The 15260-nt window shown below is 41.1% G+C and overlaps 1 protein-coding gene across 7 annotated transcripts in view; it reads left to right on the plus strand.

Moving 5' to 3' along the window:
• RIPOR2 (RHO family interacting cell polarization regulator 2) overlaps positions 1-15260 on the plus strand; it is a 114803-nt gene that overhangs the window by 74649 nt on the left and 24894 nt on the right. For all 7 annotated transcript variants that reach the window (XM_077353001.1, XM_077352994.1, XM_077352995.1 and 4 more), the window contains exons 2-8: positions 1130-1256; positions 3546-3701; positions 4409-4487; positions 5610-5633; positions 6755-6808; positions 9379-9528; positions 11706-11769. In XM_077353001.1, the coding sequence (XP_077209116.1) occupies positions 1130-1256; positions 3546-3701; positions 4409-4487; positions 5610-5633; positions 6755-6808; positions 9379-9528; positions 11706-11769 (654 nt within the window). The remainder of the gene's footprint in view (positions 1-1129; positions 1257-3545; positions 3702-4408; positions 4488-5609; positions 5634-6754; positions 6809-9378; positions 9529-11705; positions 11770-15260) is intronic.

Consider the following 15260-nt stretch of genomic DNA (forward strand, 5'->3'; position numbering starts at 1 on the left):
TATATCAATATGTTGAATGAAACATGTTGTGATTGGTACTAACCTTTATAAAAAATGTGGAATATAAGCCCCTCTTGAGGCCCTAGGCTGAAGCCTAGTTAACCTATAGGAGAATCCGGCCCTGCTATGGAGCCCATCCTTCAAAGCAGCCATTTTATCCAGGAGAGCTGATCTCAGTTACTTGGAGATGACTTGTAAAACCAGGGGACACCCAGGTTCCACTTGGAGGCTGGCATTCCTAGAAGGACCTCAGTGTAGTATTGTGCTATAGAGTCTACCCTCCAGAGCAGCCATTTTCTCCAGGGGAACTGATCTCAGTCTCTTGGAGATGATTTGTAAATCCAGGGGTTCCTCAGGTCCCACCTGGGGATTGGCATCCCTAGTCTGACAAGAACCCTGAGCTGCTGGCTTCAGCTACCTTGCACTGCTGCTGCTGTGAGCCAGCAGCTTGGTGTGTGTTGAGCTGGTGTGTTGTCCCCCCCTTCCCAGCATGTGAACAAATAAAGTGTACACTAGCCAGCTGCTATAATCTGCAAAAGGTAGCCCAAGTCACTCTAGAGGAAACCATGATAACTCATTTGTTAGAAAAAGCAGCACAACAGAAATATTCTGTGGGTTTTCCACAAAAGCCTGATAACATGGGAAGGGATAGTGAAGAATGGCAGGGGGAGAAAGGACAGGTTTCAGAAATCCTTTCTGCTGCTGAATAACTTTAGACTGGATTTTTAAACTACAACAAAGTATCTTAATGTATGATAAATGGATGATGAACTGTATAAGACTTCTGTATGTATTTCTTCTATTGCTTTCTTCCCTTTTTCTTTCCCTTTTTCTTGTTATCTCACTTTAAACTTTTCCCTTTTGTTATTTCTGCGCTTTTTAATGTAATTAAAAACCTGTAATAAAAATTTAAATCAGAAATCCTATCTGTAGAGATGCCTGATATTACTTTGAAAACTGAGCTTCAATGGACGGGGAAAAAACTGCAACGAAAGAGGCTTTCAAATGCTCAATCATTTTGTAACTCCTGCAATCTATCTCCCTTTAATTGTTCCAAACAAGATCAGGCTAGGCTGTGACTGAAAACTTGCCTATCCTTGTAACCTACCTTTTTACTGTTATGTTGCAGGACTGTCTTCCAGGCTTCCCGAAACCATGTCAATAGGATCACAGTCATTCTCCCCAGGAGGCCCTAATGGGATTATTAGAAGTCAGTCCTTTGCTGGCTTCAGCGGTCTTCAAGAAAGACGATCCAGGCAAGTACTATCTGGAAAGCGAACCTTTCATTCTGTAAACACACAAACACAGAGAAGAAATGCTTAGGGAATCTGCCCTCTCTTTTCCACTGTCATCTATATAGCAAAGGATATCCACGCTACAGTTCTGAACATGGCCAAAACATCATTGGTGACACACTACCCCAAACTAAGGGAGAGGGAAGAAGCTATCCTTTCATCACCAAAGTGTATCTCCTAGATCAGGGGTAGTCAACCTGCGGTCCTCCAGGTGTCCATGGACTACAATTCCCATGAGCCCCTGCCAGCGTTAGTCCATGAACATCTGGAGGACCACAGGTTGACAACCCCTGTTCTAGACCTTTCCTGTCCTTTGACCTTTAGAAGATTCTTTCTCTGCTCTGTTCTCTTGGAGTGGGTACATGGGTGGCAATGAAAAGAATATCCATCTTTCCCTCCACAGACTTTACCCCCATTACCTCTGCTCCAACTTAAGTAGCCCGGCGTTCTTCAGGTCCAGTTTGGTTTAAATAGTTGGATGTATTCTCCTTGAGGGTTATCAGGTCCAGGTTGAGAACACCGGGAGATTTGGGGATGGAGCCTGGAAAGGGCAGGGGCCTCAGTGGGGCACAATGTCATAGAGTCCACCCTCCAGAACACCCATGTTCTCCAGAGAAGCTGTCCTTTGTATTCTGGAAATGAGTTGTAATCCTAGGGGATCTCCAGATCCCACCTGGAGGCTGACTTCTCCTCTGAGGACATCACATATCATTGACAGCCAGAGTTTTCAAGACTGAGATGGCAAACATAGAAACCAACAGATAAATAAATGTGGCCTTTCTAAACTCAGATTACGGATATTAAAGTTATTTTTAACAGATAGCAATAGCCTATTTAGAGTCATTCCATTTTGTGAAAGATATCACTGTGTCCTTCTTGCCTTCCCCCCCCCCCAATGATTTTTAATATTAATATAGGATAGGACAGCTCAGAAAAGGGTTATAAGAAAAAGAACATACAGCCATTTCATATCTTTTACATTACAATATAGGATTGCATTAGTTGATAATGATACATCATTATTTTACTTTACCTCTAACCAAATTAAGTCTTGTCCATCCTCTAATCGTTAGTCACTTTTATTTATATTGTACGTAGTCAAAGATCTACATTATTTAATCTTCAAATCCATAGATTATCCATCTATTTTTCCCCTCCCCTGGAGAAAGTCAATAAAAGGTTTCCACTGGCCTTTTCTGCACCAGGAATCCGGCCCAGTGTAGTGCTCGTCCAGTCACTGGGCAAGTTTCTGCTTCCAGACTGATGTCATCCAGAAGTGGAAATTAGCTCTGCAACTGGATGAGCGGTGAGGCAGGCCAGATTCCTGGTGCGGAAAAGGTCACTGTGTTGCAGAAGTAGATGTTGATTTTAACTAAAGCAGTTAGCTTATCCATTTCCACCAATTCTAATAACTTGACAATCCAGTCTTCTATTGTAGGTAAACTTGTGTCTGTCTTATCTTTACTTCTCAGAGGGAATGTAATTTTTTAAAAATTTGATAGCGGAAGGTCAATAAGGACATGATTATTATTTTCATTGTAAATCAAGAAATATTGTTCTCATTTTAGTAAGTCATGTGAGGGAAATTTCCATTCTAATAAATATTGGAACACTACTTCCGATTCCATGCCCTTTCTGGGTTTGAGAGTTGCGATTGTAAGCCGCTTTGAGACTCCTTTGGGGACTGAAAAGCAGGGTATCAAAACCAACTCTTCTTCTATTTCAATAAACAAAAGCTGTGGAAAGAGTTCCTCAGTTAGATTGTATTGATGATGACCAAGGAAGCTAACAGCCAGCAAGATCCATATTGCAACTACCATTAAGTGCAATACTACTACATATCACTACTACATATCACATAATTGCACAGTTATATTTTCCCATTAGCTTTTCTAAAAATTCCTTGTACATGTAAAATATGGTTTAAACCTGTCATTACCCACAGTACATGTGTGCAGTCAAGTTATTTTGAGCCGTAGCTAAATAAAACAAATGAAATGGAACTGTGAAGGTATTGGAGGCGTCAGCAAGTGGAAATACCAGATGCTGGCTGTTTGTTGTCTTTGTTGACTCAGGCCAATTAGCCCATAAAATAGTGGCAGGCACAGCAATAAGCCAACTGCTTTTACCCAGGAAAGGGTAAGTTAAGGCAAGCTCCTTCAATGATGCTTTTGGAGATGAAGAGACCCTTGTAGTTTACAGCTCTTTCCCTCCCTCCCTTCCTGCCTGACATTCTTAATGTTCTTCTAGGTGCAACTCCTTTATTGAAAATCCCTCTGCCCTCAAGAAACCCCAGGCAAAAGTGAAGAAGACACACAACCTGGGACACAAGAGCAACAGCACCCCTAAAGAGCCTCAGCCTGAAAGGATGGAAGAGGTTTACAAGGCATTAAAGAACGGACTCGAGTAAGAGCTGATCTCCTGTCAAGACAAAATTGATTCCCTGATAGAAATAAGAGTTTAACATCTATTTGCATTGTCTCCATGAGGTCCCATAACCCTGCGTGGTGGTGGTGGTGGGGAGGCTGCAGTAGGAAGGTGGAGGGAGAAAAATCCACCCCGTGAACAGCATTCCTCTCAGTACTTGGGGTTCAGTTTATACTTTGTAAATTTGCAAGACACATGTGAGGGTGTGGCGAGCTTAGAAGCAGACACATCAATTACACAATCAGCAGTTTTTGGAAGTGATTTATAGTTACCTTTTAAATTTCTAACAAGTTACAGAAAACAAATTTAAGTCTCATGTTTGGTTAAAATAAATTAATTGACTATTTGAATATTAACAAAACAATGCTTCATTTATGCATCCTGAAGTTGCATGCTTTTTTTTTTGTATACCTTACCAATATCTGTATTCATATTATTTTGTTTTCAATTTCATAGTGTAATATAATTGGCACTTTTATTACTTGATTTAATTGTACGTTGCGTGAGTGGGGGATGGGGGACTGGTTCTCACCATGGTTTCATTGAACTCATTTACTTGCTCGCATAATTTGTGGCAAGCACATTATTTTGGGAAACAGATTTTGCCCGTCACAGAGATCAGGAATCAGCACTGAAATGCTGAAATGGAACAGAGCTGATGTTCTGTTTTTGGTTTCTGTTTACAGTGAATATCTAGAAGTGCATCAGACAGAGCTGGATAAGTTGACTGCTCAGTTGAAGGACATGAAAAGAAACTCACGCCTGGTAGGTCTCATCATTGAGCTCATGAGCAGGGACTGGCGTTTCTTAGTAAATTAGTGGATCATGAGCAGAATTTAAAGCAGGGCTGAGATGCTGGCATCATGCTATTTGAAACAAATCACACTGTCTCGAATTTGATACATATGTTCAAAAGAGCGCTTGTGTCAAGAATGTATTAGCTGATAGAAATCTTCCCTCTTGTAGGGCAAATTTTTGATGTAATGAAAATATTCATACAAGGGTCTTTTCAACCAATCTCTCTTCCTTGAAATGTACGATTATGTTAATCAGTACTTAAGAATTGTGTTGTCTCACTTAGAAAATTTGAATTACTGTGATGTACACCTGACCAATACTGGAGCACCCATCTCATTCATCTTGCCTTGTTCAGTATTCTCATCATGTCTCTACTCAAGGTGGAACCACCCCGCCATTTCTCCCTGTCTCTGATAGTAATTATCTTGTGTGGATACCTGAGCAGTTCTTCTGTAATGCTATTAATAGGAAGCCCAGTTATGCCAGGTGTAGGATGATGAAAGAACCAAAAATTTGCTCGGCACTTTCTCTAGCCTCCCAATTTGTCCAACCCCTTTCAAGACATGCTGCAAAGGGCAATTGACACTGGAGAGTGGGCATCCGTCATCATTTTTCCTACATGAGGGGAAATCTGATGGACATGAAATGGGAGAAATCATTCACTTAAGGTTAGGCTAACCCTGCTTCCAAAATCTAACAAGGCCAGGTTAGTCTGGGCTATCTAGTTTAGGGCATTATATTCTAACCCAGGAGAAAACAGGAAGACGGAGCAAAATTTTGAAGCAGCTGCCGAGTTAGCATATCTTGCATCTTCTTTCTAAGCAGAAGATTCCTGGTTCAGTCCTTGTGCATTCCTCTTTCACCTAACATGAGTCACCAAAGCAAGCTTAAGAAGTCTTTTATTTTCTAACCAGGCCAAATGGATTATTTTTCTGTTTTGTATAATAATTTCATGTGCACTTATTCAGTAGGACCTTAATTTATGGTTCATGTTGAAATCATTTTGATACTGTGCCTAGCCATATAACATGGCTATCCTTGGAATAACATCTTCTGTACTAATTAATCTTCTCAATTCATTCATTATAGGGGGTGCTGTACGATCTAGACAAGGTAAGTTGCCCTATTGGTCCACTGTAATGCAATAAACAGAGCAGAGCATAGTCCTTCCTTGCAGCAGAGGTTAAGGTGCAGGGAATCAGGAACCATCAGATGACAGGCCAGGTAGCTAGATTCTGTGCTCAAGTTTGTAAGATCAGAAACTCTATACATGATAACTGAGGTTAGAATAGATTAAATTTTATAATCTCGATTTTTTATTATATAATTTTTTATTAATTTTAAAATGGTCCATAAGCACATTTGTATATATCTGTCTGCCCATGAGGTTGGGAGTTCAATCCCAGCAGCCGGCTCGAGGTTGACTCAGCCTTCCATCCTTCCGAGGTCGGTAAAATGAGTACCCAGCTTGCTGGGGGGTAAACGGTGATGACTGGGGAAGGCACTGGCAAACCACCCCGTATTGAGTCTGCCAAGAAAACGCTAGAGGGCGTCACCCCAAGGGTCAGACATGACTCGGTGCTTGCACAGGGGATACCTTTACCTTTACCTTTTACTGTATATTTTATACTTTGAACCACAATTGTTATTGTGTATTGTTTTGGTATTGGTCAAGGACCGTAATAAGTGACTGACTGACTGATTGGTGCAGTGAATTTGGGCAAACCCACCTGAAGTTGTGTCAGAGTTAAAGAAGAGGGCAGGATCAGGCTGTCCATCTTGAGTCTTTAAATTATTCCATTTACAACAGCCACTTGCCAGCCAGAAGAATTATTTTAAAGGCTGATTGAAGACTGTGGCCCATGACTTTTGCCATGTACAGCTGCTCAGTAAATACGCAATCTTGTTAAACGATATTTAGAACAAGATATCACTTGAGTTTAGAGGGAACCGAACTAAATCTGGAAATGAATTGCTTGCGTTAGTCTAAAAACCTTGTCTGTAAAATAAAATCACAAATACTTTTATTTATTTTAGGCAGTAGAATGACATTTAAAGTTTATTATTCTGCCTTATATCCCAAACACAAATAAACCCACATCCAATGAAATCCAAAGTGCTTGTGTGCTTTGAAGGATGAACTGATTTAGGTAGCAAGTTCTATGAATGTGTACATTGGTTGTGCTGATTTTGTTCATTCTTCTCACGCCAGCAATTTTAAATTTATTTTACAGCAAATTAAAGCTATTGAAAGATATATGAGAAAGTTGGAATTCCACATCAGCAAGGTAATCAGCTATCCTTTCATCTTGTTTCCCACTTTGTCCTTAAACTATTTATCGAAAACTTGTTTAGTATCATTTGGCATTCTACCGAAACACCCTCACAAAGCGTCTCTTCAGTTTATGCCAATTAAAGGTGACTGACTGACCGACTGGCATCTCTTCAAATAGTTTTAGGTTATGCTATACAGGCATTGTTCTGGGGGGCGTAAAATGAGGAGAAAGTTCAGCCTATGAGGGAATTTACAAGAAATGCGTAGTGTTTTCACCACACAGGAGCTGAGTACTGAAGTCTCCTGCAGCACCCATTGTGTGTTATTTTTTTTGCTTGGTGTGCCTACCATTGCCATCTCAGGGCCCACATGCTCAGCAAGGTTGGGGACTCCTGGTTTAAATAACGATACAGTTATTTTTATGGGAGTAGTCTTGTGCATAGAGGCACGTTAAAGGGCCCAGGGTCAGTGAAGGCTGGGCTACTAAAGTCCAGGTAACCCTATGTTAGTGACGGCATGCACGTTTTTGCCTACATTTCACTTGTGTCCCCTAGTATAGCACTTCATATTTCCTGCAGTCATATCCCACAGTATAGATCTGTTGTCTTCATTATTCCCATGCCTTCAATATTCCCAAACTCACATGTCAAATATTCGCCAGGGGAACAGATTCCAAATAACATGTTCCCTGCCAGCAACATTTCATGCCGTAGCGCACTTTGTGTTCAAGGCCCTCCTACTCAGAACAAAATGATTTCAGTGTTCCGAAGAGTGAATTGGTACGGAGCTAAATCCTAACTTTAAAATGTTCAACAGACTACGCTTTCTGTTCTGTTAACACCAGCTTCACGTGAAGCAAGATTTCATAAGGCAAAAACATGAACAACTACTCTAGATAATTAAAAAAAATGGAACTGTACAGAAGATTTCATTTATATTTATGCCTACAAATAGCTGGATTGGATGGAACCGAAAACAAAGCAAGGGAAACAGGAACTATAGTTACAAATGACAGGTCTCCTCCACCATAGCAAATGTATCTGCTCAGGCAAGGGGGCGGGGGAAGAGAGAGAGAGAGAGAGAATGTTGTTCACCACCCTTGTTAACAGAAGTAAACAGCAAATGACAACTATTTATAGTAGCTCTTTAGACTGGAGACAGGCAGCCTGACCTTCAAATGCCATGTCGTGTAAAGCCTTGTTAAATTGACTGGTCGATCTGCCACAAGTGCTGAGTATTAAGAACTGGTTTAGCAGTAAAAGGAATGTAAACAGATATCTGCATCTCAAGATGGTTGGGTTTTTTTTTTAATGAAATGTCATTGTGCTGTTGAAAAGATACACAGTCCTACCGTTCTAACCACGCTGGCTGGGGTCCAATACTTCTTTGAGCTGAGTGAGTTTGTGGAAGTGTTGTTAGTCTTCTCATTCCCCCAGCAGCCTTCTGTATTCCTTTCAAAAGTCACTACTCTTGGTCACAGGGCTGTCAGGGCTATGGCAAGAAGCATCCTCATTTCCATTGCATGAGTGAACCAAGTGTGAGTTTCACACAAAGAAAGATAGGCAGCGCATGTCATGTGCCCTTTATGGCTGCTGTTCCCTATGCTCCCCAAATCAGTGGTCTTATAAGGGGGCCACTCTGCTTTGAATTTCCTTGCAAGGCTCTGAAGCTGAGCTCAGTTGATTCTGAACAGAAAACACAATGTAAAGAGGAGTGTTTGTACTTCTGTCATACATGGGATCTGTTGTCCTTCAGCAGAAATTTAGAATCAGTCACAAAAAGTTTTTTTTTAAGTGGTACATTGCTTAAGCAATCGTACTCTGTCATGCTATGCAAAATTCATTGGGACTTTGAGTCTTTGGACAGCTCATCCGTTGATCTGGGCTTCGATATCTAGTTTTGATTCAGCTGGCCAGGGCCCATTCCGCACAAATCAGATAAGGCACTTTCAATGCACTTTAGATGTAGATTATCCTGTTCTGCACTGGAAAATCCAGCTGCAAAAGCACATTGAAAGCGCATTATCCAATGTATGCAGAATGGGCCCAGATTAACCATGATCACTGCCTGTGGCGTGTGCTATTCTGCAAACATTATCATTGACATTACCAGCAATGACAGGCAAGCCTTGATTTCGGAAGGGAAGTATTCTCTTTTTTCTACCTGCTGAAGTGGCTCTTCAGAACACAAGGGCACACTAATGCTCTGTATTGTTCCGAGAAATAAATAAGGCTTCAAAACAGGCAACCATGGACCCCCTTATTCAAAGCAACATGGCTTTTTAAAGGATGCTTAATGAGAGACATGAAGGGTTGTACAAAACCCAGATAAATAATTAGAAATCTGGCAGGCTGAAGTGCCTGGCAGATCCATTGTTGTCATAGTGAGCTTGCAAAGAAGAGGATGCGGCCACCACAAGGAATTGTTTCCAAAACAAAGACATGGCATCGGTACGAAAGTCGTTTCCGCATTGATCTGTCTAAAGAAGCCATTCAGAACTGACACATTCGACTTCCTTTGAGCTGATTTTTTTATTTAAACTGGGCCTCTGTTTTTTTGTTTTTTTTCCCCCCTCCTTACCAGGTAGATGAACTCTTTGAAGCCTACTGTATCCAAAGACGGCTCCGTGACGGTGCCAGCAAAATGAAGCAAGCCTTTGGAGTGTCCCCTGCCAGCAAGGCAGCCCGGGAGAGTTTGTCAGAAGTCAACAAAAGTTACAAAGAATACACGGAGGTATGTATTGATTCAAATGGGTAGCTGTGATGGTCTGAAGTAGCACAATAAAATCAGAGTCCAGTCTTGCACTCGAAAGCTCACACCTTGAATAAATCTTTGTTGAATAAATCTTGAATAAACCTTGAATAAATTTTAAAGATGCTACTGGACTCTGATTTTACAGAGGTATGTAGTTATCTATTTGCCATGTTCTTCGGAAGGCTGACTTTGCCACTGGTCATTGTGAAGACATCGACTGAACTGCAAAGGGGAAACAGATTGCAGGATTTTTAAAGGACCGCATTCCATACCCTTCAATGAATAATCCCTGATTATAATGACAGACTGTCGTGTGCTGCTTTTCTGCCGTCCATTGTCTATAATATGGCCACCCTCTTGTGAATGTTAGGAACATTAGGCTTCAAGTAAAGCTTGTTAAGTGACACTTGAACCTTATTTCTTCTCACACTCAACATGATTGACTAGCCCAGGGATCCACAACTTTTTTGACCTCTGAGCACCTTTGGAAATCTGACGCATCATGGTAGGCAGTGCCACAAAATGGCTGCAATAATAACAGAAGAAAGAACCTACCCTAGGCTATAATAAACAATTTCACAATAAATGTAACTAAAAGTGTCATCTCTTCTTTTAATAGAACAACCAAAACGGCCTCCAGATTAAAACCGTTTTCAAGTGAGTTTTCATCAGTGGTTGTTTTTCAACTTAATGTTTGCTAGTGAAGTCCTTCAATAGGATCAATTCTTCTTGGCAGAATTTAAATAATATATATATGGCCTTTGGCTCACAGGTACGGGGAAACTTCCTGGAGGCCGTTTTGGTTGTTCTATTAAAAGAAGAGATGACACTTTTAGTTACATTTATTGTGAAATTGTTTATTATAGCCTAGGGTAGATTCTTTCTTCTGTTATTATACAAATTTCAAACCATCCTTTTTTCGTGGTCCACATAATGGCTGCTTCAAGAGACAGAACCAATCATAATATGGCTGCTTCAATCACACAGTAAATATATTTGTGCTGCTACCAATGTAACATTCATAAAAATCTGCACAACCAATCAGAAGTTCTTGCTGGGCAAAAGCCCTATTTTAGCCTACCCATTTTCTAAAAATACTTGACAGGCACAAAGTAATGTGTTGGTGGGTGCCATGCTGTGGATCCCTAGACTAGTCTAGCCATTTTTAGATCAAACCATTAATGTCACAGAAATTTCCCCTGAAAAAGTGTAAAAGAACTCCCCTGTGGATTCCATTTAATTTTTTTCAGTCATTGTTTCAGAACAATGAGGTATAGGAATCTTTGTTTGATGGTAGAATAAGTGTGGGAGAGTTGATCTGCTGGCTGGGAAATTATTGTAGAGAGAAGCAGCTGTATCAGTTTAACCTAAAGCAGGAGTACTAAGAGGACCCAGTCTCAGCCCACTGCAGATGCCTACTTGGCAAGCACATCACCTTAGAGCAGTGGTCCCCAACCTTTTTATCACCGGGGACCACTCAACGCTGGGGACCACTCACCGGGGACCACTCAACGTCTTTTACTGAGGCCCGGTGGGGGGGGTAGTTTACTCCTCTACTCTCAACCACTGACCTAGCACTCTCTGATTGCTATGGTAATGTTTAAACATCCCTTCAAAATAAGATACAGACACGCCACAACAATGAAGTGTGTTGTAAAGGGCTGGGGGGGGGGATGAAGTAAAGGGCCGGGGGGGGAGAAGGTGTCCTTCGGGGCCCACCTCCAATTAGTCGAAGGACCACATGTGGTCTGCAGCCCACAGGTTGGGGATTGCTACCTTAGAGGACATGGGCAGTACTGAATATTTCACAGTGCAAAAATGCACTGGGAAGCCACCATTGACATTTCCAAAAGTCTTGCAAGGAAGACTAATGAAGGATTTTTAGGCTGAATCCCAAAGGCAGAAGAAATGGTTGCTTGCTCCCATATTTTATGACGCCATGATATAAATCTATCTCTGTGGAAATTAGGAGAGACAGCTGGACTGCTGACTCAAGTTTTCAAGGGTCCAGCCCCACCATCCATTCCCACATGACCTAGAGCTCCTTCTTTTTCTTCTCCTGTGGGCTCTTTTTTGAGCATCTACTCAAGGTTGCCTCAGAAACAGGTATAATCCATCTTTAATATAACAGTCTTTGGATATGTTTTTCCACACAGAATATGTGTACTATTGAAGGAGAGCTGGAGAATCTAATGGGGGAGTTCTGTATCAAGATGAAAGGTAATTGGCTTGTCTTTCCTTTTTTTCCTTTCCCCCCACAAGCAAACAGAGCGAGAGCTCTGGAAAGACTTGAGAGCATGAACCAATTTAGATAAGAGGTTTGTTTTCTCTCTCCTGCTCTTTTTGTTATTAAAGCTTCAGAACCTCTCTCTGCTTTATATCCAAAGAATCTTCATGTTCTCCCCCCCCCCTTGTTTTATGGGTGGGCACAAATGGTATTGCCGGGGGGGGGATGTGGTGTGTGTTTGTGATTTATTTTATTTATGTTTTAATATGCGGCTTAATGATGCAAAGGCAATGCATAGATAGGTTTTTTTAAAACTCAGATATATGGAAATACATGTATTTAATACAAAGGAAGTTAAAAATAATTTTCGGCCTCAGTCATAATCTCGCATACAAAGTCAAATGGTAGAATACTAAGCAAGGACCAAATGACCCAGACCAAACGTGTTTTAGCACAGTGACCTTCTTCAGTGGTCAGGCACACATAAATTTTCAAAGTGATTTTGGATAAGTTAAAAATAAAGTAATTTAAAATAAAATTTAAATTATTTTTCTCCTATATCATAGGTATAATATATTCTTTACCAGTATGTACCTAATTAAATACTTACATTTCTCTTTTCCTTCCTCGGTTCTTTTTCTCCTTCCTTTATAGCAATCTTTACTGAGTTATTCTAAAATTCTGAGATTACTTATACATCTGCAGTGATGGTATTTCAACATTTTGTAGGCTATGACCATGGGTTCCCAGAGTCACAGTGAAAGTAATATACTATTGTGATTTGGAAAATTGTAGACTCATTTGCTGGATTTATCAGATTATTGGATTGTGAATGCAAAGAAAAAAACAGCACTAACACAGACTCGCTTGTTGAAATTAAAGAAATATTGGATTGTGAATACAAAGAAAAGAATTAACACAATGCCACTAACAAAGGATCTGAAAGGAGCAATCCACCTAGGGGCTCATTTTGACACTTCGGACAAAAATAAATTTGCCAGCTTGATATTATTCTGTTTCACTGAGCATCACAGAAGCTAAGCAGAGTCAGCCCCAGCTAGTACTCAGAAGGGCGACCCCTGAGAAATACCCGGGTCGTGACATGGGGAAGGACATGGAAAGCCACCTCTGAATGCCTGTTGCTTGGCAGCCAGACAATCTTAGGATCTCGTGGCAATATTACATGCATGCCATATGATAAATACATAAATCCACGTTCACTGGTTCACATCCCCCCCACCTCCTACTTCTATTTGCCCAGAGGTGCATACATTTGCAGTAGATATCAGCTGTGTGGGCAGCAGAGAACAAGTTGGCATACTAAGGCATCAAAAGAGAGACGGAGCCAGCATCAGAGTGCTAGGAAATGTAAATTATTTATAAAATAATAAATAAATTAGAACGTGGGAGGTAATGTGAGCCCTGCAGAGGGCTGCTTTGTTCTTCTACTTGAGGGGCAGGGTGGGAGGCTGGCAGCTTGGGTGGTTTCCTTTCACAGGCAAAGTGAGAGTTCCTCTTAGCAACAGAACCAGAGCTCCTCGCCACACCTGTGTCAAAATAGATCAGACCAACCCTTAGGATATCGGTGGCTTTAGTGAACATTATACGACAGCAGAAAGGAAATGAGTTCCTGGGAAGTCAGAATGCCAGCACCTGGGAGATTGGAGCAATTTCTGGAAGTGACACAGAATTCCCACGACAAATATTCCTGGGCTGAAACGGAACGACTGATGCTCTGGCACACTGTGTAGGGCCAAGCTTGTCCTAGACAGTGTGGGTCCAAGTGGTGTTGCTGCAGTGCTTTGAAGTTGTCGTTGGTCAAAGTCTAAATAATGGGGCTGTGTTTGCAGTCCTCACCGAAACCCAGTTTGGCCCGACAGCTATTTCCGTGTTAAATATTAGCACTGGATCATTTTTGCTCTTTTGTTTGTATATGACTGTAGACCTTTACAAAATACCAACCACAATGTAAACAAGTAACAAATTTACGAGTAGTATGCGGTCAAATAAAATGAACCATTATGGTTTTATATAGTAAGGTCATATAGCGTCTCAATTAAAAAAAAAAAATTAAGTAACTGCTCTTTTGGTAACAACATTAGCTCTTATTTTCCTTGCTGCCATATAATGACATTTTGTGTGTTGCGTACTCATCAGAATCAGGTAGGAGGAAGATTATCTTTTCAGTAAGAGAATAAGAATTCAGACAAGGTAAAATATCAGCAAGAGATTTGGCCCCAGGTTGTATGCAAAATGGGCAGTCAAGTATGTAATGAGGTAAATCCTCCTAGGCTTGCATGCTACAAATACAGATGCATAGATCCTTTGGTATAGGAAGCCTTCCTCAACTTTTTTACCATTGAGAAACCCCTGAGACATTCTTCAGGTTTCGAGAAGCCCCAGAAGTGGTGCGATTGTGCAGAATATGGTTGGGAAGCATAGATGTGTACATGCCCACCCAGGGGGCCTCCCCTTCCCATCCCCTCCAGGCCCATCATACATGACCATATATGAGCATATCACCCCATAAATATTTAACAAATTAAAAAATATATTAAAAGTTAATTCTCTGCTGTCTTCTTAGAATGCTTATGAAACGAGGGAGAAACCTCGGTCCCCTCTAGCTAACGTTTGTTTTTAAGTGCAGATGAATTGTGGTTGAAATCCCTACCCAACTAGAAAGTTCACTCTGTGGCTTTGAGCAAGACACGGTTGCTCAGATGCACAAACCTCAAAAGAATGTCCAGAGGCTGAAGCGCTGCTCTGAGGTCCTCTGGGAAGTGGCGGGAGGCAATGTAGAAAACGAAAAGTAATTCTACATGCATTTAAAACATGGAATGGCTGGTTGTTCCATGCTAATAAGATGAAATGGTGATGTCCCCAGTTCCAGGAATAAATAAATAATTTTAAAAGTAAATTAAAAAATATATGCTGCCTCTCCACAAACTTGTGGCATCCCATAAAACAAAACCATGAAATAAAAATATAAAAACCACAAACCGAAATCTAAAAAGAGCATTGAGCATGATATCCGCAAAACAGCCACTGGATGCCGACCAAAAGAAAAAGCTAAACCAGATGGAACACTCCAGCTAAAGCAAGAAACATCGTGCTCCGGTGCCCGAAGGCCAGTAAAGAAGGCCCTGGGCAAACCCTGAGGAGCAGAGTGTTCCAAGGGCAAGGTACAGTAGATGGCTCATGGTTGCTACCTGCTTAACCTCCGCAGGTGCAGGTACAGGTACAGGAAGTATTTCATGGGAAAAGGATCTTATTCGAACAAATGGACAATATCAGGAGGCAGTTCTCTACAATGTTACAAATGTAGGCTTTCAGCATGTCAGAGTCACCTGTCCAATTCATTCTTACCTCAGACTAATTTTGTGGAATGTTCCAAGGTGCTTAGTGATAGCAGCGTAATTATTAGACAGGCTGGGAAGTTGGATGCATTCTCCAGACTCTTTGATGGAAATCTTTAAAGGGGGCT

This window comes from Paroedura picta, chromosome 9 (assembly GCF_049243985.1).
Source record: "Paroedura picta isolate Pp20150507F chromosome 9, Ppicta_v3.0, whole genome shotgun sequence".
Taxonomy (NCBI): Eukaryota; Metazoa; Chordata; class Lepidosauria; order Squamata; family Gekkonidae; genus Paroedura; species Paroedura picta.